The sequence below is a fragment of the Talpa europaea genome, assembly GCF_964194135.1.
Source record: "Talpa europaea genome assembly, chromosome: 1".
NCBI lineage: Eukaryota > Metazoa > Chordata > Mammalia > Eulipotyphla > Talpidae > Talpa > Talpa europaea.
Window position 1 is genome coordinate 115268555 of NC_140073.1, and position 24138 is coordinate 115292692.

The 24138-nt window shown below is 36.1% G+C and overlaps 1 protein-coding gene across 1 annotated transcript in view; it reads right to left on the reverse strand.

The window, feature by feature from the left end:
• The window catches only part of CCDC141 (coiled-coil domain containing 141), a gene marked incomplete at both ends in the record, with an annotated part of 197454 nt that overhangs the window by 53986 nt on the left and 119330 nt on the right, over nucleotides 1–24138 (reverse strand). Inside the window, 7 exons of the mRNA XM_084258924.1 lie at nucleotides 1190–1381; nucleotides 2189–2329; nucleotides 11722–11871; nucleotides 13850–14029; nucleotides 14985–15173; nucleotides 16961–17086; nucleotides 17658–17837. Of these exons, the coding sequence (XP_084115050.1) occupies nucleotides 1190–1381; nucleotides 2189–2329; nucleotides 11722–11871; nucleotides 13850–14029; nucleotides 14985–15173; nucleotides 16961–17086; nucleotides 17658–17837 (1158 nt within the window). The remainder of the gene's footprint in view (nucleotides 1–1189; nucleotides 1382–2188; nucleotides 2330–11721; nucleotides 11872–13849; nucleotides 14030–14984; nucleotides 15174–16960; nucleotides 17087–17657; nucleotides 17838–24138) is intronic.

Sequence of the window (24138 nt, forward strand, 5' to 3'; positions counted from 1 at the left end):
CCTAAAACTGCCTAATAACCCTAGCTTGCCCTGTGTCTCAGTGTGAATATATACTTGATTCTCCTGTATTCTTATATTTGCCTTAAGTATAATTTTAAGAGGAATTTTACAGACTAAGAAGAATAGGAAATACAAAAATCATATGGCATTAAAAAGACCCAGGAAAGAAAAAAGCCCAAACATGCAAAATCCAGTCTAATTAACTGAAATAACAATACATTAATAAAGTATTCTCTGATTAACATTCCAATGAATAATTCTATTTTAAGAATGAGATTTAGTTAATGGGTCAAGGAAATATCATCTAAAGAACAGCATTTGACCTTTGTTTTATAGAAGATACTTCATGATATTTTCAATGCACAATGGAGAATTGAGACCATTTCTCACTCTATATGATGGAAGGATATGCCTGACCAAGGTCAGAAGCACTTTACACAGGGTAAGAAATAGAAACTCAAGACTCTGTTAGGAGTTTGCTTTAAATAAATGTCACAGAACTACAGCAAACCTATATATCAGATATGGAAGAATAATCATCTTGATCTTCCTTAAAACAGTGCTAAATCTAAAAAGTCAACTGCATTAGTGGTAAAGAGAGACATTTTGTATCTCTTAAGAATAGGCTCCAAATACACTAAAGGACTGAAAGTGTAGAGTTTCACCATTATGATATGTGCAAATAACTAACTTTAACTTGTCAAATTTCATATATTTTATGTTTTGTTTCTACCATTTATCCTCTTCACAAAAGCAAAAATAGCACCAAAAGCAATTTTTGTACATGAAATATCCTAGGATCATTTAAAAAAATATTTTCAAATTCTGTGAAACAAACAAGTCATTTTGAGTACCACAGACAGATATCCAACTGTGAATATAATTCCATGATGGTTAAACATTCTCAGTTGAAGAGGGTATGGAGAAATCAGAAACTATCATGTGTTTGTTACTGGTAAAAGTAAATTTGTAAACTCTTCTTTTGAAGAATAATTGGACAAAACAATCAAAAAATTTATCCACTTTGGTCCAGAAACTCTACTTTAAAAAATTATCCTAAGGAAATAATCATGCAATGGAGCATGGTATGTGGATTAATAACAATCATAGTTAATGAAGTCTTCTTTTAAAGTAGAATGATTTTTTAAAACAACCTAACAACATGGATACCATTATGACAAGAAGATACCTCTTCTATCATCTCTTGAAGATGCTCAGTCATGTCCAAATTCTTCTTGTAGTCTTTCACAACTTTGTCAAACTCATCTAAATGCTTGTGCAAATCCTTCATGGCTTCCAAAAGAACATTAACTTTATTATTTGGATAATTTAAGAGAAAATCAGTTTTATTCTCAATGTTTTCCATTTTTTTCTTCAAAGCCTGTGCAAAAGAAGTTTTAAAAATAATATTCAATTTTTATGTATGGTACTAGTTAGTTATTAGATATTGAGAGAAAAATTGAAAAAAATTATGTAGTTTTCCAATTACTATTGGAAATATTGGGCTATTATTAGAATATTCTATTGTATTATAATATAAAATCATAATTGTTACAAGTGAATTTTGGAAAGAATAGATTTTCTTCCAGATAGTTTATGGATTTAGCATTTAGCAACATAAAGACTATTAACTTACCAGGATCTATTCTAGATTTAGAGAATGATACTATAATACAAAAGAAAGACCATGATCATAAAATCAAATTTTTTGTTTCCTCAGTTAGCTTACACTTTCCTGGGAAAGACACATTTAAATAACTTAGCCAGTAAGTGTGATAAAGTACGTATCAGGTTACAGGAACAGGGTAGTCATCTCCTGACTTACATGAGTATCAAGAAAGGAAGAGGGTTGTACAAAAGCTGAGAGAGAGAGAGAGAGAGAGAGAGAAAGAGAGAGAGAGAGAGAGAGAGCGCGCACTGGGAAAAGAATAGAAACAGGGAAGCTGGGTTGTCTGGCAGTTCTGGGGCTGCCTTAGGAGATAGATCAATTTTCACATAGTTTAAACAAAGAACTCAAATTTTATAAAAATGAAAAACTACCATTTCACTCCCTATGCTATTAAAAAAAAGTTAGGCATCTAGGATTGAAATGCAAAATGATTTTGCAATAATTGTAGTAGTATATGTGTGTGTGCCACCCCCTCCACACACATGCACACATGTGCACACTCACATACATGCTTGATACCTGGACTTTTTCAGCAGACATATCAACTTGTTGAATTTGATATTTAAGAGCCTTCAGGTTCCGAGCTTTTTCATTTTTCTTGGTGTAATTAAACTTTAAATTGTTGAACTTCTTTTTTACATCTTTGAATGACTCTTTGAGCTGCAGTTCGATAAAAATAAAAAAATTCACATTTTTTCCTTAAAATGTAAACACTGATATTCACTAGTAATAAATCAAAATAGCTAAACATTTTGAAATATTTGTAATCTTCAAAATGTATTCAGTGATTCCATTTTGTTCTAACTGAACAAAAATGTGAATTTGAACATATCCCCCAAATATTAATAATATATTCTTAGTACATTTTGATTTGTAATTTATAATTGGGATTATAGTTATAGATTACCCTTGGGAGTCAAAGCAAGAAATTTTCTAATATTGCAGACTTACAGTGACAATTTTTTATTTGTATTTATTTGATATCATTTTTTACATTCATTCTATTCTCTGTGTGCTAATATTTGTCCTAGAGCCTTTTACCTCCCAATGTTCTCTTATAGCCATCACATATAAATGTAGTAAGATTCCAAGGACCTCCTCATGTAGCAGAGGTCAGTGATGTGTTCATATTTAGATCACCTATAGTAGGACAGAAAAGGTGACCCAGTTTGAGATTTAGTAGGAAAAGAACTTTATTAGCCCAAATCCAGCTAAAAATTAATTTTCATGAACAATTTTCAGAAGAGATTTACTTCTTAGATAGAGGTAATTAACTTCAAGAACCATTCAAAGACAGAAAAGTAAAGTGACAGCTGTTGCCAGGGCTAGCTTGTGCATACAGAGTAAGTCTATGGCTGCTGAAAGAAAACAGGGCATGGATCATGGCAATCTTAACAACAGTTCAGCTTTACCAGTGAACCAAAATTCAGGTCAGTTCCACTAAACACACTGCTTTATGTGCTTTTCTCTATATTCAAAAAGGATAAGCATACTGATAGGCAACTCTCTATATTATCAGCAGAGAGAGGTACAGAAAAAACAAACATTCTCAGGTTATATGGAAGCATTTAACAGCAGGAGTGAACAATATCATGGTTGATAAATTTGAACTATCTAAGAAAAGCAGAAAAACATTAAAATTCTTTTCAATGGCAGCAAATGAATTGAGAGGGAATAAAAGCTAGGCCTATGATAGATTTTAAACTTGTAATGCAGAAAAACATAACTGCCTTAGCAAAATGCTTGCTTTTTCATAATGCGTATTTCAAATTTTGCATATTATGAAAGTAAAACTTTAACCTATCCTTAACACTTCTTGGAGACAATTATCTACAAAGCCCTAGGAGACTTGCACACATGAAAATTATACTGATGTGATTTAACCATCTGACATACCTATACTTAATCAGTGTTGTTATATAGGAAGTGAAATTGTTGAACATTAGTTTTAAACTGCAAGCACAGAGACCACATAAAAGATTTAAAACAGTTAATCAGTGGTATTCAAAAGAATAGAAATAAATAGAACTTCAAAATCTGAAAACTATTTCTCTATTTGAACTCAGGAAAAAAATTCAAGTCATATTCAGTTGGCATGTATATGAAGTAACCAATTAAAATTTAATTTCTCTGACATTCAATGTTTTAATATGCATGTGTTGGATTTTAGTCAGAGAAGACAAATGAGGGCAATTTTATAGGATTGAGCAATAAAGGAACTACATCTTTTATTTCTACATAAAACTTTGTTAGGAACTTCTCTTCCCTGAAGTTATAATATGCAACTATAGGTGTAATAATGACTATGTCTGAGGAAATGAGAGATTCTCCTGTTAAAACATGTCCTCTGCTGGGAGCTACTGTTTTAATGAGTACAGAGTTCCAGTTTGCAATAATGAAAAAGTGCTGGAGATGGATATTGATGATGGTTGTACAACACCATGAATGTACTTAAATTTCAAGAACTGTCCTTAAAATGATTAAAATGGTAAATATTGTATATTTTTTCAGTTTTAAAATAAAATTTTAAATAAGTGAAAATATATTTTATATAAATTAAATAAAATAAAATAAAGAATAAAATAGAATAAAAAATTAAGGGGAAGAAAAAATGCACCATCACTAATATTTACCCATTAGAAAAATATATTAATATGATACATATTGTACATAAATATAATATATACATTTTCTTACTGTAACATGGCATTTGCTATAAACTTCAGTTTAAAGAAAGGAAGTGGCACTCTGTCATCAATCTGAAAACCAGTGAGTTATATTTGAAACTATGTGATGAATGGAGAAAGAGTGAGCCTTAACACTTAAATTCTAAACCATGGCATTCTAAGTCTACTTTGGATTAAGAAATTTAAGACTTATAAATGATAAGTGCAATTTTATTCCTGTGTGCTTGAGAATGCGTGGACTTCCCCTGAAGATGATTTATAAAGCCACAGGATGTTCACGGCGCTGTGGAAATATGTGAAAGGGGATCATCTTCTTTCTGACTCATGAGTTCCTTTGACAAAGTTGCTGGTACTTTTTGGTCTCATGGAATCTGTTTTAAATCCTGGGCCTTTCCCAGCTCGGATTCATGACCACTGCAGACACAAGTAGCAGGCAGCATGCATGAACTACCTTCAGCAAGATTTTCAGAAAAATCTGCCCATGCCTGGTATTCTCACCTGCACATTCTAATAGGAAAGCTTCAGTTCTTATCTAATCACTTGTGTTCATATTTTTAAAGGAACCGAGGGCCATGTTGCTTGAATGTGGAATCATTGTTCATGCAGCTGTTGCTAACTTTAGTTAGCTTGTCAACAATGGGGAGTGGTGGAGATGGTTAAGACAACTGCTCAATTTGAGCACATAACTGAAAAAGAAAACATGCAAAGCTTGGAGCAAAGGAAAGTTTACACTACTGGAATTTTTTTCATGTTATAATTCATAGTAACAAATTTTGTGAAAGTTGTAGTAAAATCAGGAGAAAGATCTTTTTTTTCTAATGTGATTTTCCTATCTTTCCACTTGCTTAGCTCCTCTATGTTTGCTATGGAATAAACAGACTCAGTTACTATAGCTATCATTTGAAAAAAAATATTAAGACTGTAAGATTGTAGTTCTTTTGAAACTAGCAGAAGGAATAGTTCCCAGGGAGCAGAAAGCCTCTCTCAGGGTTAGGAACGAACAACCTTCTTTGAAAAGCAGCAGGAAAGGAAACTGATGACAGTGAGGTTGGCTTGCTATTTTTAGTCTTGACAGAACTGGTTGAGGCAACTTTGGCACAAGAATGTATTATTTGTAAGTCTTGGCTGGCAAGGCCTATTTATGCGAGGGACACAGGGCATTTTAAAACTGAGGAAATGCATTTAAAATGAAAGCCTTTCATTAAAACTGGGTCACATGCTTGGCCAGATGCAAAAACACACAAGTCTTGGATTTTCATTTCTCTTAATGTCCACTTCATGAGTTTCATTTCTTGCCCACCATTTTTCCTGCTCTGAAAAAAAAAAAAAAAAAAGCTTTCTGACACTCATTTTCACTAACAGAAAGCTGCAGTTGTTATCACCTCCTGGGAAAGCTTCCATTTGAAATGAAGGAACCCAAAGATTCATAATTTAACCCAGATGATTTGCTACGATTATCAGTGGTAAAAAAATTAAAGCTTAGTGCTGGTGAGCTTTTAGGACAAGACTTTCTTGGCCTCCTCCCATTCGGCAACCACATGGTTGTTCTCTGCTTAAGGCCAGTCTTGGAGCAGCAGGAAGTTGGGCAGCTTTGAAAGAGAAGACAGTTGCTCTTTTTTAAATTGTAGGTGGCAGCGTTTCTCAGTAGAAGGTATTTAACTCACTCTGCAAGTTTGTGTGTTTATAATATATTTAAGTTTGATTTTCTGGACATGATAATTATGATTTCAAATTTCAGTTCTTATATTCTTCAGGCAAAAGTATCTTTTGCAAATGTTCAACACCAGACTTTTAACCCCATGGGATGGGCATTTTCAGAATAAATTCTAATTGTTCTCATCTTCTCACACATACCATCCAAAAGGACCCACAGAGAGGGTTAAGGACCCAATAACGATCAGCTATGACTGTGAAGTTCCATGGGCTTTCATTTGCCTTGAACGCTGTTTCCCAAGGACTGTGATACTGTTATGACCTTTCACATAGTAGTCATCACTAAATATATTAGCTGAATGACAAGGAGCTAGTCTTTTTTTTTTTTTTAAGATTTATTTATTCATATAAGCACTGGGTACAGTCAGAAGCGCAAGAGGGTAACAGAATTCACCAGAGCCAGAGCAGGAGCAGAACAGGCAGAAGGACCGAAATACACTGCTGAGGGGAGCAGCGGGTGTGGCAGGAGAGGTCTGCGCGCCATGTGGGACCCTCGCCCAGTGGCTGGGGATTGAACCGGTGCTACAGAGGCTGCGGGCAGCTTCGCAGCCCAGCGCTCAACTGCTGCACCACCGGGGAGGCCCCCTTTTTTAATGATGAAATGGGATTATCAATCTGGGAAATACCTGTACTACATCATGGTGCTACTTCCATGGTGTAGTTTTGCACTCTTTTTCTGCTTCCTTTCTTGCCAGCCTGTGGTTGTCAAGGTCATTGTGTCATTGTGTGAATGACTAAGCACTATACAATGTCAAGAGATTTAATTTGAATAACAGTGTTTGTGTGCTGCAGCAGCACCATTCCTCTGTTGCAATTTATTGCTTCTAATCTGCCTTGTTTCCCTGGAATTCAGATAACAGACTTCTCCAAGTTGACAAAGGAATTTGCTTGACTGGAACGCAAAAACACAAGACTAATGTATGGAACATATACATACACACACACACACTTACACACACACACACACACATACAGGTCCTTTTTTGCTTCCTTCTTGATGAGTAAGACATTGCTACAGTGTAAAAACTTCTCACTGAAATAGTTATATGAAAACTTCTATTTGCAAAACTTATTTTGAGAAAATGGATTCCAACCCGATTCTGTCATTACTATTCTTTTCAGCAAAGTAATTGCTTGTGACCCGTAATGAGACTCCAGTTACAAATTTCCATTAACATCATATAAATGTAAAGATAATTTTTTGGGTCAGGTTGCAAGAAGAAAACATGCTCAACATTAACTCATTATATTTCTAAATGAAGATGTGTAAGGAATGAGTAAATAGTAATGTTCTGTCATGTAATACAGCAGAGAATGTCTATAGTGTTTTGTATTAACAATTTATTTATATTTCCAGGCAAGAAAATATGCAGCAAAATCAATATTCATGCATACAAATGTATCTTCATGAGAAATGGATGGAAAATAACACAGAAGCTGGCAGTCTGAGGCTTTGTTTTCAGTAGGTAAACATGGAGAAAATCAGGTTTTACAATTTCCTTTGCTTTTCATGGTGTATGAAATTAGAAAATAATATTTTACCCAATATAATTAAGGCCCCAAACCATGGTTCTTTGTTTCTAAGGAATGCCACACCACAAAATCACATTTGGATAAAAAATGACTTTAAAAACATCACTTTGGGGGCCTCCCTGGTGGTGCAGGTGGTTGAGCTCAGCGCTCTGAAGCTGTCCGCAGCCTCTGCAGTGCTGGTTCGATCCCCGCCGGCCTCGGAGCAACCCACATGGCGAGTAGACCTCTCCTGTCTCGCCTGCTGCTCCCCTCAGCAGTGCATTTCATCAGTCTGCCTGTTCTGTTCCCCGCTCTGTCTGTAAATCCTCTCACCGTCCCTTGCATATGGCCTGTACCCCGGCTCTTGTATAAATAAAATAAATCTTTAAAAAAAAAATCTCTTTACCTTGAGGAGCTGAGTCCTTTTCTAAGGGCCTTTAGAATCTTATGTTAGTCATGGCATTGTCAGGATAACCAACTGAACTGTGCTACATTATCAGACCATGCAAATAGTGTATAAATAAGCAAACAATAAGCAAAGAAGAGGAAAGCATGGAAAAAGGATACATTTAACATCAGACCATACAGTGGTCGAATGGGCTAAAATATTAGGTGACATTTGTGTCGGTGTCCAATAAAGCCTTTGGCCCAAACTAAAAATAACAATAATGATAGGTGTATGTGTCAAATATTATTACCACTTGGAATCTGGCCATCTGTTTGTTTTCTGATATTCACACTACAAACTAGAACACACATATCTCAATTTTACTAAAAGGCACTGAAAAATATTCATTTTGGGAAAAAGATAAATACAGGATGGTTTCCCTTATGAGCATGATAGGGAAAACAAACAAAGGATCAGAAAAAAAGACAAAATTTGCAAACTGACCATAGACCAAAGATTCAAGACCTTTGCTATCCTGAGGCATACAGCAGGGGAGGGAAAGGAGAGGGAAGAGCACAAGGGACCGTGGTGATGGGTGCCGGGTGCTACACCCGACTGCAGGGACTACACCAGAGGAGAGAAATCAAATCCTGTTCAAAAATTAACGACTATGTAAGGAAATAAATATAAAAAATAAGAACAGTATAAAAAATAAAAACAAAACAAAATCATACCACTTTTTATTTAATTTCCCATTAAACTTATGGTAGGAAAGTCCAGGGTGCAGGTGCTACACGCTGACATGCCGGTAGTATCTCTACAAGAAAGGACAAGGGAAAAGGGACCACAATCTTTTCAAAGATCCTTTCTAAGTAAACTGTAATTTCCATCAACAATTAGTTGAATTTGAAGTAAAAGCAAATGAGAAGGACAACTCTGTTAATATTTAAGATCATGCTAAAGTGATATCTGACTCCAAAATAAAACTTGCATATATCTGGTTGCTTACTCCTGTAATAGAACAGACAATCCTAGGGCATCCCTACTATGACTGGAAGGGACATCTGTTATCCCCACTGGCTGGTTTCCAGCACAGGCTCATCACGAGGCAGCCCTGTAAATAGAACCACTCTGGGAAGGGCCTGAACAAGGAGACCCATGTCCATGAATACCACAGCACCACGGCACTTAGGGAAATGGAAACCAAGCCATGGGGAGCGGGGGTAGGGGTGGTAAGGGGTGTGGGGGGGGGTCTGGGAAGATGAGGATGACCCTTAGCCTGCCCCATTAGTGCTTTCAGTAAATACAGAACTAAGCAGCACTGCAGAGGGATATTTTCAACAGGGCAAAAATATCCAAAATATATATATATATATATATATATATAATAACAACAAAACAAAAGAAGAAAAGGAGGAGGAGGAGGGAAGAGAAGGTGGAAAAAGATAAAGAGAACTAGAGAGAAGAATGAGCATGAGGACCAGGAGGAGGAGATGAAAGAGATAACTTTGGGGAAAGAATAATACAAAAAGTTGTTTCCCTGGCTGTAAAAATAACTTTTATAGCCTTGGGGAGAAGGCGGCTTTCCTGAAGGTCATTTTCTTTAACAAGACCCATACCAGACGTGAAAGAGGCTATTCTATTCCATCCACACCAGGCTAAACTATGGGTTAAACCTTAACTGAGTTAACCAGTCTCTAACCCCAGAACAGAGTCTGAGCAGAAACTCTGTAGTCCTGTAGCCCACTGCTAAGTTAGAGATCTTTGTTGATGTTAGTTCTTGTTTCTCTCCTTTTGAAAGGCTCCAAGTGGCTTCTCACACTCCCTGCTCTCATTTTCTTTCCAGTCGCACTCCCTTCTTCACTTAACCGCAGTCTATAAAATTATGGCCCACAGGAAATGGCACTTCAGAGCTAGGCCATCATTCAAGTGGAGTTATGTTTTAAACCATGCCTTAAAGTTGTTTGATAGTATTTGGTACTTGTTGGGCCTTATTGGATCAACTGGGCATAAACAGAATGTTCAAAAAGGCTTACTGCTTCCTTTCTTCCCCACTTCTCTCCTAATGAATGTGTGCTAGTGGATTCAGAAATATTTTCTCTAAATGGAGACAAATCTGGAATTATATGTTCTGCTGCTGATTTCTAGTTAAGATTCAAGAACTTTGCTATCCTGATTTGTGTTTTCCCCTTAGAACAAGCAAGCTTTTGGATGGAAAATTTAATTTAGTTAGAGGAGGGCAGTGATGGTGATTCAGTAATGCCTGGGTCTAGGGTTTGGGTAGGATGGAAGGAGTGGAGGTGGAATCACAAGTGTGTGGGGTATGTGAACTTAGAAAACAACTTTCATCCACTATTTCTTTCTTTCTAAAAGATTTTTTGCTAGAAAAGTCACTTGGTGCACACAATTTAGCAACAGAAACCAAACAACCCAATCAAAAAATAGGTAAAAAATATAGACACTTCTCCAAAGGAGACATTCAGCTGACCTATAGGCATGTGAAAAAATGTTTTACATCACTTCTTATAAGGAAAAAACATTTTCACTCCTGTGAGAATGGCCTATATAAAAAATGGAAATAACAAATGTTGATAAGGATGTAGAGAAAAGGAATACTCTTCTGCTGTTGGTAGAAATGTAACTGGGTACAGACTCTATCTAGGGCAAGTGGTATGGAGATACCTTAAAAAAAATGGAAATACCATATGGTTCAGTAGTAGCACCGCTAGCTATTTGGTCAAAGAACATAAAAATTCTAACATGAAAAGATTTAATACACTTCTATGTTCATGGCAACATTATCCACAATAGCCAAGAATGGAAAAATTCTACATTCTTAACAACAGGTGATTGGATAAAGAAATCGTGGAACATGTATTCAATGAAATACTACTCAGCTATTTAAAAAAAAAAATAGTGCCTTTGGGGACAAAATGGATGGATTTTGAGGTGATTATGCTAAGTGAAAATAAGTCAGAAAGTAAAAGATGGATACACTCATTTGTAGAATATAAACACCAAAGAACACATTCTGGCAAAGCACAAAAAAATTCTTAGACTCTGAAAAATAAACTGGGTACAAGAGGGAATATGGGGGAGGGAAGAGAGGTCAGGGGAAGAAGGGTTTTGGTCTTTAGCACCGGAGCACTGGTGGAGGGTGAATGAAGTACGTGCACATATGGAGGTATGACAATGTACCCCCAATGTTATATAGATATGTAAATGACTGACAAATTGATAAGACAAAAAAAAACCCTAAAAAATAAAGCAATTCACTTTGGGTAAACATGAAACAAATCACTAGACTTTGGTGAAAATACTTTGTAGCCTCTGAAGCAGAGTCTTCTCCAGGTCCCTCAGCACCCCTTCATCATGAGTCAGACACTTAAATAGAATCTCAGCAGGCTAGAACTGGTCACAACAGGATGGTGTCACCCTTTCTGCCCTGACAGTCTGTATCCACTCAATCAAATGACAGCTAGGAGGGCGGGGGGTGGGGAGCAAACAAAAAAACCATAATTCTACATTCTAGGGTTTTTGTACCCAGTGACAACATAACTAACTTCAACAAGTTTGGGAGTTGAAGTTTGCTCAAACTTTCTGAGCCCCGAGGGCACTGCCTGTTGGATTAAAGGTCAGAGGTGAAAAGAAAATCTTCTGAGTCCATGTGGTGTGAGAGTGTGCACATGCCCAGTGTGGTATGTAGGGTCATAGCAGCTTTGTCAATGGCCCCTTTTGTCCTGCTGCCCCACCTCATTTATCTCGTCCCTCGTGGTGCAGTACCCCAAGCTGCAGGTCAGGGTCTGTTCATACTCCTCCACTTTAGCACGCCAGCTCATACTGTCCCTCTCCAGAATGTCCAGCTGTTGCTGCAGGCTCTTTGCAGAGACATTAGAGTAGTTCTAAAAGTGAAAGAGACATGGAAGTTACAAAGGGAACCACTAACAAAAGCAGTTATGAGACGAGCATGCTATTTACTTGCATTATGAAACTCATAAATGACATTTAAAAAAACAGGTTCCTGATTTATTTTATCTTAAGCATATTTGAATATAATGATTTCAGAAAGAAGCCAGACACCAACATGATGGGAAAGGCTAAATGTTACATTTCCGGTCTTGAAACTTCAGTTTCGAAGATTTGCTCATCATATCCAACTCCTCAGAGACACCATTCATTATAAGGCATAATTTTTACTTCAAAAGGCATAAAATATGCATTAGAAACATTTGGCTTCTGCACTCTAATTTTCCCGTCATCTTGCGCTTAACCTCAGGTTCATTATGCAAGTGCTCCAATCTCCGCTCAGCACAGAGGGCTGTGGAGGCCAAGGCCACACTGGATGGAAGAATAATTTACATTATTTGTGCAAAATGAGACGTCTGACTTTTTTTCTTCCATTTTAACATAAATTTACTAATAATACAAAACTCTTTACAAAGAAAGCTCCTTCTTGATAGAAATAGATTTAAAAAATACTGTATGGTCAGTACATCATTCCATATGGTGTAGTTATCTTAAATGAACTTTGAAATAAAATTGGCCATTATAACTTTATTGATGTTTTACATTTTGGATAGGATAAACATAATCTTTTGTCCCTTCCAATTAGGAATTTGAGAAGGCTTTTAAAGAAAATATCCAGAGCCCCCAAATATTATTTCTGAAAACTTGATCTGGAATATTTCCTCCTCTTTTAGGCTTCACTAGTCAAGGGGTATAAAGCAGATTCGGTGACTGGGAGGCTCCATGTTGGCATTTTATGGACAAAGCAGTATTTCTGAGCCTCAGAGTCTTCGGCTGTTAAATGAGAATTCTGAGTTAAATGATCTCTAAGGTACACTCCAGATCTGAAATGCTTAAACAGCATTGCCCAACAGAAATATAATATGGGCCACATACATTAATATTTTCTACTAGCCATGTTAAAAAGCACAAAAAGGGGTGCAATTAATTTTCACATTGCTTACTTAACCAGATTATGTCCAAATATCATCTTTTTAACATGTAACCAAATAGTAAAAAAAATAATAAGTTTTTTCACAGTAGACTTAGAAATTCCGTGTGTATTTCACACTTATAGTACATCCAGTTTTTGTTAAATTTCTATTAGAAATGTTTGATTTGTATTTAAATTTCATAGTTTATAGTTTAAAATATAAATTCATATATCCAAGTTGGTTCCAGCATATTAAAGTTTTCCAATAACTACACTGTCAGCTTTTAAATTTAAATTAATTAAAATTAAATAAATTTAAAGTTTTATTCTTTAGTTGTACTACGCATATATCAAATGCAAAAAATACCAACTGCTATATTAGACAATACAGCGCTCTAATTTTTTTAAATTAGCATAACAGATGTATTAAACAAGACTTTTATAACCACATTTTCTTCTTTTTTTCTTTTCTATAATTGGTAGGAACTTGCCATAAATCACTATTCCAATGTTTTAATGTGTTTTTCATTTTTTTTAAAACACAAGGTCCTTTTAGGTTTTATATATATATATATGTTCATTTTTTCTTTTACATTATTTTTATTTTCCTCATTTTTCAATTTATTTATTTATTTTATTTTTCAATGTATTTATTTAGTTTTAACTGAGGTAACTTTGGAGTACCCCTAGCAGGTATTACTCACCCATAGGCTACCACAGACCATTGTGCTTCCTTCCTCTTTGTTCTTTCTCCTCCCTGAACCCTTCCTCACCTTGGTCCTGCAGTCTATAGTCAGCTATCAATTAATAGTCAGATAAAGACAAGCTGAAAAATAATATGTATTTTAATTTAACATATACTGGGCAATCTTATTTCTTTCATGTTAGAGCCCAGTTCTCAGCTAGGATTAGGGGTGATGAAAATGATCTAATTTGCTTACAGATTGCTGCATCAATGAGATGATGTCCCTTCCCAGGGAAAGGGCCAGTGTACGAAGGTGGTCCATTTGTGTCTGCTTTTCCTGAGAGCGACTGAGGTGAATCTGGACCTTGTGAGCATTCTCCAGTTCCATTGGCTGTTCTAGAAACTCCAGTTCTCTTGATTTGATGAGAAATCCCAGCTAGAATTTAGGGCATTAACAGTTAACCTAAATTTCATTATTATTTTAGGAAGGGAGGAAATTTTTTAAAAGTCTATTTCTTATAACAAATTTTACTAGCTGGTCAAAATGCTATGAAGCCCATCTATAATTATTACTATTATACCATACTGTATGTCAGTACAGTAAAATCAAAGGGCTAACACTATTAGTTCTATTAAAGAAAAAAACACTGATCATAGCCCAAAATTTTAGCAAAATCTATGCCTGTAATCTAAGTAAATTCAGAGGTTATTTTTAAGGATATCAATACCTTTGCCTTTGCCATTAATATAGGCTAAAAGGTGAGAAGTTTCAGTAAAAAGGCAACAAACAAGCATTTGTTGAGCACTCCTTACACCTTATAATGTAAGGCACTTGAGACGCAAAAAAATTGAGTAAGTTTTCTTCCTTCAAAAAGCTGGTGAAAAAATGATCTATGTTTAAAAGTAATTAGGAATCAAGATGCTAAAAATGACAGTTGTTTGCAATAAACAATGAGTATTCTAGGCACTTAAAAGAGAGAGAAATCACTCCAAGTAGATAGCACTGTTGGGAGTAGAGTTTAGAGAGTGGGAAAAAAAAAAAAAAGGACCTGAGATAATGACAGCTTGAGTCACACCTGCTGCCTTGGAGGGGCAAGGAAAAGTTTAGTTTGGCTAGAACATAAAGGAGAATAGGGAATGAGTTCCGGTTTATAGAAAGCTTCTTTTTTTTTTTTTTTTTTTTTTTTTGTGGGACCCTCGCTGGCAGCTGGGGAATGAACCAGCACCACAGAGGCCGTGGGCAGCCTAGCACCCCAGTGCTCAAACACCAGGGGAGGCCCTATAGAAAGCTTCTTATGTCAGAATGAGCAATTTGGTCTTTATTTATTGTATGGCAATTTATTTTTAATTTTATAACTAAGGGTTCTCCAAACATCCATGGCAATTCTTACCTTTTCCTTGACTTGGTGGAAATGAATTACTTTGTACAGGATATTATTGTAATCTTGGATTTTCTCTTTCTGTTTTTTGTGGAGGTATATAAGGTCCTTCAATTGTTGAGATTTCTCTTTCACGGGAACTCCTTTGTCACTTAACTTTTCTGATTCTTTTATAATGTACTGAACCTCATTATTCAATTGCTAAAAAGTTAAAAGTAATGAAAGAAACCAGCTTTTAGAGTTTTTTAAAATTTTGCAATTGAATACATGAAGATCTAAACAAACCATTCTCTAATTTAATATTATTATGAACCACTCCCTTTGCACAAAGAGCCACCACATGTAGGAAGGGACAAACCACCTTCCCTTTAATTCAGCACAGCCCAAGATAGCCCTTATCCCTGATAAGGATCATAGGAATTCAGATCCTGAGGAGAACCTGCAAAGGGTGGACAACTCAAAGAGGAAGCCACTATAATTTCATGATAAATGTGATAGAAATGATTTAGGCTAAGAGATATTTAAGAAAGAGTGACCTAATAGGTGTTCAAGTTGAAATTTAGCATGTGGGCACCAAATACGCACACATCATTGTGACATAGCACAAGAAGGTTGGCAAAGTTCCCTGATTTAGAGGCACACACACACACACACACACACCCTTATGCAGGTGCAGGGCACTCATGAAACTCAAGTAAGCATATAGCACAGGTTATTACCAAAAAACCCTAGCATGTAGATTAGTAGAATTTTGATTTTGGAGGAAAGAGTTCACTTTAGGTTACAATGATGTATGCTTTTGTGATTATTTGGGGGGCAGGGGGTTGGTGGAGGGCAGTTAAATATTATGTCATCTAACTTAAAGGCACCTAAAGTAGATATACCCTAAGGGAACCTAAATCTAAACCTAAACCTAAATCTTTAAAGATTATGAGAATCTTTAAAGTCAGTACTTACAAATTCATGACAGAAAGTTATCTTAATTTTGCAGCTAAGAACAAGAATTCAGGCAGGAGGATAACATGACTGGTGACATTTTTGACTGTTGTGTCAATGCAGGAGCAACGGGAGATGGGGGTATAGAAGGCATTGGAATTCTGAGCCTGGGAACATGACTCATGGTTTTATCTCTCTGAGAGGGGGAGTAGGAGAACACAGCATAATTCCTGGGCAGGTGGTAGGATCCTGGGTGCCAGAAGGTGGAGATAGTGACATCATAGAGGCAATTTTAGGGGCAGAGGGCAGGAGACCATCCATGTCAGAGGTTATCCATCCTTGTTCTGAAATAACTCAACCTAAAATACATGTATATTCTTTGGGAAAATAATCAGAGTTTATACTATAATAAATGCATTGATAAGGAAATAATCTAATAGAAATTAAGAAAATCTAAGATAAGGATATATTTAGGACATTTTGGAGCCTGAGTGTTTGTGTATCATGAAATACAGAACAGTATAGAAAATCAGAAAGAAAAATGTGTTTTTAAAGTGGCTTTGGACAAGCTGTTTTAAAAAACAGTAATTTAGGGAGCCTCCCTGGTGGCGCAGTGGGTTGAGTGCAATGCTCTGAAGCTGTCTGCAGACTCTGCAGCATGGGTTCAATTCCAGGCTGCCCAGGGAGATCCCCACATGGTGCTGCAGACCTCTCCTGTCTTGCCCACTGCTCCCCTCAGCAGTGTTTTTGGTCTTCTGCCTATTCTGCTCCCCACTCTGTCTCTAGTGAATTCTCTCACCCTCCCGCACCTCTGGCCTGTACCCCAGTTCCTGTGTAAATAAACAAATCTTTTAAAAAATAGTAATTTACCAGTCTATTAAAATTTGTTAAGTAAGCCTCAAATGAAAAGTTAAAAAAAAATACAAATGCAAATGGAGGATTTCAATCAAAAAGTAAAATAAAATAAAAATAAAAATACAGTTTTATCACTTTAAAAAACATTAAAAAATCTGTTTTTCCATTCATACAAGTATATCCATCTGTTTCCTTACCTGGAACTGAGACTTCATTTCATTCCATTTTCCCATTAGATTGAAAATGAACTGGACACTTTCTCCAAGGTCAAGTGCAGACACAGGCCAAAGTGCTTCTTGAAGCAGCTTTAAGTTGTGAGTAGTCTGAAATAAGCATTGGGTAGTTATGGGTATGATTAACACCGGCTCATCCCTGTGATAACGTGAAGTGTCATCTGACTTTAATTCCCATGAAAACAAACAGTAGGGCCATTGAGTGCCAATCCACCAGTGAAAAGAGCACATACTTGAGTTTCCTTGACCTTTTTTGGTTTTATTATGGCAAAATATACATAACAAAATTTATCATTTTAACCACTTTTAAGTGTACAGTTCAGTGGAATTAAATACATTCAGATTGGTGAGCAGCTATTCCTATCATCCATCTCCAGAGATTTCCCATCCTCCCAAACAGAATCTCTGTCCCCATTCAACACTTATTCTTCCTGCCTCTTCTCTTTGCCCCTAGTCTGCCTTCTCTCTCTTTGAATTTAACTGCTTTCGATACCTCCATCAACTAAGTGGAGTCATACAATATTTATCTTTTTGTGTTTGACTTCTTTCACTAAATACAACTTTTACTTAGTATAAAGCTTTCATTTCATACATGTTCTAGCATGTATCAGAATTTCATTCCTTTTTAAGACAGAGAAACACCCACTGAATATCCTCTTACCTTTCTAAGTTGCTCTTTGAGGGCGCTCCATTGCTGTTTCACAGGGTTGCTTTCAGAGGCTTTAAGTTTCCATGCTACCCAAATGCGACTGAGTTCTTCCCTTTCTGTCTTCCGCCTTTCCATAGTGTTCTCCACAACATGCACTTCATTTGTCACATTTAGTATTTCATTCTCTTTAGCCTGTTAAATTCATAATCCATTTAATATCATTTATTTCTCAAGAAATCCAACATTTTTGCATTCTTATTTTAGGAGCTAAAAGCTTTATCACAACCAAAGCAGAACATGGCTCTGATTGCTATAGAAGTCTGAATTGTTTGTTCAGGGGCACAACTGGACACTCAGAACCCATATTCTTGCTTGGACATCAGGTCCTGAGTTTGTCAAGACTCCATTGGTATTGGAGTCCTATGGTCCTAGGTTTTGAGAGGTGACTAAAAGAGCAGAGGGCTATAGAAATGTTGAATTCAAAATTATATTAATGCATAAGTTTTGAAGTATATTCCATTTTTTCTTTTAATACATTCATTAGAAAATGTCAAAATCTCACTACCAGAGAATATGAGGGAGATGGATTGTTCTAGAGCTGTTTTTTCTTTTGAACTATTACCATCACATCTTTTACAATTATTTTATCTTTTTCTTGTGAATGGTTCCTCAAGTTACTTTTGTGAGAACTAAAATGTGCATTAATATATATCTCTGTATTTGTACCTCTATTGTACATGAGAATCATTCTTTTCAACTTCTATATATTCTGGTTTACTGATGTGAAATCCTCCAACCAGTGTTTTTAAACAAGGGGAAAATTCAATTGATGAGAGAAGGGTAAGAGTGGGTGAAAAGTAAGACCAGGTGTTTTAATGTGCTAACATAAAAATATACAGAAGAATATCTGACTGGTAAGACAATATTTATTTTTTTACTTTGATGTATTTTAAAGAGCCAATGTACTTAAATTTCAAAAATGGCAATTACAGCTATCTACAAATGAAGGGACCATTAAGATCATACTCAGAAGACTATAATAAATATGCACCAGGATATTTAAAATAATAGGTTATCTTATTTTAAATGAATCTAATACTACACACTTACATTTTTACAAGTTAAAAAGGGCAATTAATTGTAAATATATATATATTGCAAATGTTAAATGAGATTTCCTCCATGAATTTGGAAATCTTATATAGGATTGCAAAATGCTATATGTCATGATAGATACTAGACAACTACAGCACAACCCACTGCAAATCATATTTTTTACATTTGCTATAAATAAAGTTAGGGTATCTTTCATATATTATTAATAAACTATTAATCAAAATGTATTATTATTATAAGTATATAATTTAATGTAAACTTGGAAATTGCAGCATGCCAATAACAGCTACAATCAGAAGAGTATGGTGGTCTACAGGAGATCTAGTAAAGGAAGAACTATAGTAGGATTTGATGATGTCTAACTAGCAAGACCTAAGAAGAGTGATTATGTATTTGGCAGACTTAAGTATCTGAGTACTTAGGAAGAGCAAATAATTTGCATGTGTCTACTTAGTAAACACTACTCATTCTACTTCTGTGTAAGAGAGAGAAAACAGTTGCCATAATCTGGTCTAATAAGCCACTAAATTATCCATTTTCCTTTAGATTCACCTACAATAAATGCTAACAAGAAGACAGTATCCCAGATAGCAGTCTTGTTTTTTTTTTTTGTTTGTTTTTTTGTTTTTTTAAGATTGATTGATTGTATACAATCAGAAGTGCTGGGTACAGTGAGAAGCGCTGGAGGGTGAGAGAATTCACCAGAGCCAGAGCGGGGAGCAGAGCAGGCAGAAGGACCAAAGTACACTGCTGAGGGGAGCAGCGGGCCGCAGGAGAGGTCTGCATGCCTTGTGGGACCCTCCTCCGGTGGTTGGGGAGCAGCCGGGGATCAAACTGGTGTTGCAGAGGCTGCAGGCAGCTTCGCAACCCAGCGCTCAACCGCTGTGCCACCAGGGAGGCCCAGCATTCTTGGTTTTACCACAATAAATTAGTAAATTGGTACTTTCATCAAGATGTCTGCCTGATTTATAGCCTACCTCAGTTTCTCTGATATTGATGATTTTTTAGATGAACTGAAAATTTTCAATTCACGTGAAAATCTGAGCCATAGCAACCCAATCAAGAACAGAATTATCAACAGAAAATGCCAGCTGGCCTTCTTCCTTAAAAACTAAACTGATAACCGTATTTCAATAATAATGTTAGTTTAAAAGCCCAATGGTCCAAATGACATGAAGAGAATTAAAAAAAAAATGTTTTACTTACTTTACCAACATGTTTATATCTCAGAATAGCTGAACCAATAAAGTTAATTATTAAGTAAAACTTAATTCTTATTAGTAAAGAATTTATTTGTCATGTGACAGTGGTAAGGATCTTAGGGTAAAGTGATCTTGTTTATAATATCAAGACAAAAACTAGTAAGGTGTGATGTAAAATACACACTACTTATAACTCTGAATGGATATCAGAATAGCATCATAATCTAAGTTTATGTAGACATAGACAAAAGATGAACTGGGATGGGTTCCTATTACAGATCTTTAATGAAAATATGAATGTACAATCTTAAACATCCTAAATAAGTAAAGCGGGACTGCATTTCTGGGTAGGAAAGTGGCAGAGGTGTGCTTCTGCTAGAACAACTAGAAAAATTGGATAAAATGCAGAGAGCATCTGTCTATTGTGGCAACAAGAACTAAAGAGGCTAAGACTGGAGAAGAAGGAAACTGAGAGTGGCAAGTTCACCACTTTACCCCAGTTAGGGACATTTTCCAATTCTGTCACTGAAACGGAGAACAGTTAAACAGGACATATCCTCCCAAATGGATTCAGGCTAATAATGGAGGATTTACAAGGGAGCAGAGAAACCAATAGAATTTTCAGCAGACACCAAAAGTTGGTGCTTCAAGCACATAGCTGATCTTTTTCTAAGGGCATTGACAAACTATTGCAGCTATACAAGGAAAGGGATTAAAAACCTAAGCAAAATCTTACCAAGTGGAAGGACTTATTTGCATATCATACACCCAACAAAGAGTTTATATTTAAGATCTATAAAGAATCCATACAACTCATTAAAAACTATAACCCAATCAAGAAATACACGGAAGACTTAGACAGTTCTCCAAAGAAGATATACAAATAGTCAATGGTACATGAAAAAATTGTCAGTATTACTTTCTAGCAGGAAAATACAAATCCAAATACACTGAGATATCCCCTCTCATCTGTGAGAACAGTCCATGTCAAAAAGACCAGAACAACAGATGTTGATGAGAGTATAGAGAAAACCAAACCCTCATACACTGTTGGTGGGAATGTAGTATGATCTAGCCCTTATGGAAAACAATATCGAGGTTACACAAAATGTTAAAAATAGACATACCATGTGCTCCCACATTTCCACCCCTATGTATCTAGACAAAAAAAGTGGAAACGCTAATCTGAACGAGTATTCACTCTTATGTTCATTGTAACACTATTTACAATAATCAAGCCATGGAAATAACCAAGGACAGTGAAGTGATAAAGAATATGTAGTACATATTCACAATGCAAAAATACTCAGCTATTTAAAAAGAGATGAAATCTTGCAATTTGCAACAACATGGATGGAACTGGAGGGAATTATATGTTAAGTGAAATAAGACAAATGCAGAATTTCACTCTTCTGTGGACTAGAGTGAAACAAAACAAAGGAAAAGACAAAACAAAACTAAACAAACCCTAGAATCTGACTGCAAAATTGACATTACCAAAGGGGTGGATCCAGTGGATTGTGGTGCGAGATTACAGGTGCTTTAGTGTGAGTATGGGGTGGCCACATACCACTAAAGAGGTGAGAACCTGTACCTCTAAATCAGATTCAGTCTTGTTAATCAAGATTTCCTCAGTTAAAAGCAGTACTATCAAAAACAACAAAGCCAAGTAATATTTCATTGTGTGCATGTACCACATCTTGATCCAGCAGCAACATGGATGGAGCTGGAAGGGATTATGCTCAGCGAAATAAGCCAGAAATAAAAATACCAGATAGTCTCACTCATAGCAGGAATTTAGAAAACCTAAATAAGGGACCAGGAAAAAGACTAATTATAATAAAGTAAAAATCAAAATCAACAAGCAACTCTAAACCAGAGACACACTGCAGGGGTGAGGGGGGAGTAGGATCAAAACAAGGGGGGTGGGAATTGTATGGGGACCATAACCAATGCATACATTGTGCAAAAATGAAAAATAATGTAAAAAATATATAAAATAAAAAAATGAAAAGAATGAAAAAAAAACATATCAAAACAACAAAGCCTCTGAAAAGCAGAGTAGAGGATTTCAGCAGTCTTTCAAGAGAAAGATTGGAATCTGGGAACTGTGAGGAAGAGAGGCCTCAGAGAATGCACTCTTCTCTAAATTGAAAAGTCTGAGAGTCTGAGGTGAACAGAGGAGACTGGGTCTTGAAAGGATGACACGCAGACTCAACTCTACCAGCTCCTGATTGACTTAAGTGATCTCCCACCAACATTTACCTAGGAAATGAAATAACACCATCTGGAATTCCTACATTTTTTTGTAGGACAAGAAAGAATTTTATTTTATTTTTTTTTAAAGATTTATTTATTTGTTTGTTTTGTTTGTTTACACATACAAGCACTGGGTACAGTCAGAAGCGCGGGAGGGTGAGAGAATTCACCAGAGCCAGAGAGGGGAGCAGAGCAGGCAGAAGGACCGAAGTACACTGCTGAGGGGAGCAGCGGGCAGCAGGGGAGGTCTGCGCGCCATGTGGGACCCTCCTCCGGTGGCCGGGGAGCTGCGGGGGATCGAACCAGCGCTGCAGAGGTTGTGGGCAGCTTCGCAACCCAGCGCTCAACCGCTGCGCCACCGGGGAGGCCCCCAAGAAAGAATTTTATTTAACAAAAAAAGAACCAATGGGAAATTTCAGAAGTGAAAAATAAAATTTCCAAGTGAAAATCAGTAATAAAAAGGATAGAAAAAAATGAAGTTTGCAAATATTTGAATTAGTTATTAAGAATAAATTAGAGAACACAATTAAGAGATAGATGAAGATACACTGAATAAAGTAAAAAAAAATGAGAGAGAGAAAAGGGGGAGGGGGAAGGGAGAGAGTTTAGATACACAGAAAATATACAAATACTTTTTAAAATAAAGCACCTGGATAACAAAAGGACATAGGCAAACTGCTTAGCAAGTTTTTTCTGATGCTTAAGAATAGTATTAGATAAATTATAGCTGTTTAGTACCTATTTTGTTTCTTCATTTCACATAAACTTAACAGGTATAATCTTCAAACAACAAAAATTGAAGCAAAGATAAAGACAAAATTGTAGCTCAGAGTAGGTGATGATAGTTAAACAGGACCTAACCTTTCCAATGAATTCAGACTCCAGACTGAGATTAATCACATTTCAGAGTACTGAATAAAATGCAGACGTCAGTTATCTTTGCAAATCTTAAAGAAAGTAAGAGAAAGACCAGAAAATTAAAAGAAAATGTCCTGATTTTTCAAAAGAGCAGAGGATAGGTTTAATAATTTACAGACAACTTTACATTGAAAACCAGTACAAAAAGTTCATTGCTGATCAAGCAGTTTATGAGCATTTTAGAAAGGATGACTTAATTGCTAGGAGTCAAATGGATTTATGCCAAATTATATTATGTAGTTGATATTTATGAAGTTGATATTTATGTAGGTAACTAGACTTTATTTTGAGCAATATCTCATTATAGACTTAAGAAAAAGTTTGTGAAAGAGTGTACATGATTGTTTAAAAAACTTGTTAATTCACTGATTGCTTGGATGAATAGGGATGTCAACCTGCCCTTTAAACATTTTTATTGAAGCTCTCATAGCCATAGAAAACTTACTTATCAAATATGTAGAATTAAACCCAGGAGAGATGGCTTATGTAGACAGCAGACTCAAAATTAATTTAATAAGATGAAATCATGATGATTAATAAGATGATTTCATCTTATTAAGTTAATAAGACAATCAAAATAAAATTAAATAGAAAAATAAAGGTCCACATTTGTATGTAAAACATAAAAAGCTTAGTATAGATATGAGATGGGAGAGACCTGGCCTGGCAGGAATGGCAATAAAAAGGTAATGGGAATTTTATTTCATCACAAACTTAATATGAAGCAGTAAAGTAAAATTACTACTAAAAGCACTAGCATAGGGCCTCCCTGGTGGCACAGAGGGTTGGGGTGCAGCCTATGAGGCTGTCTGTGGCCACTGCAGCACGAGTTTAATCCTGATCCCCAGCAGTGGGGCAGCCCACATGGCGCAACAGACCTCTCCTGCCTCACCCACTGCTCCCCTCAGCAGTTTATTTCATTCAATCTGCCTATGCTGTTCCGCACTCTGTTTCTGGTGAATCCTCTCACCCCCCACATCTCTGGTCTGTTCCCCAGT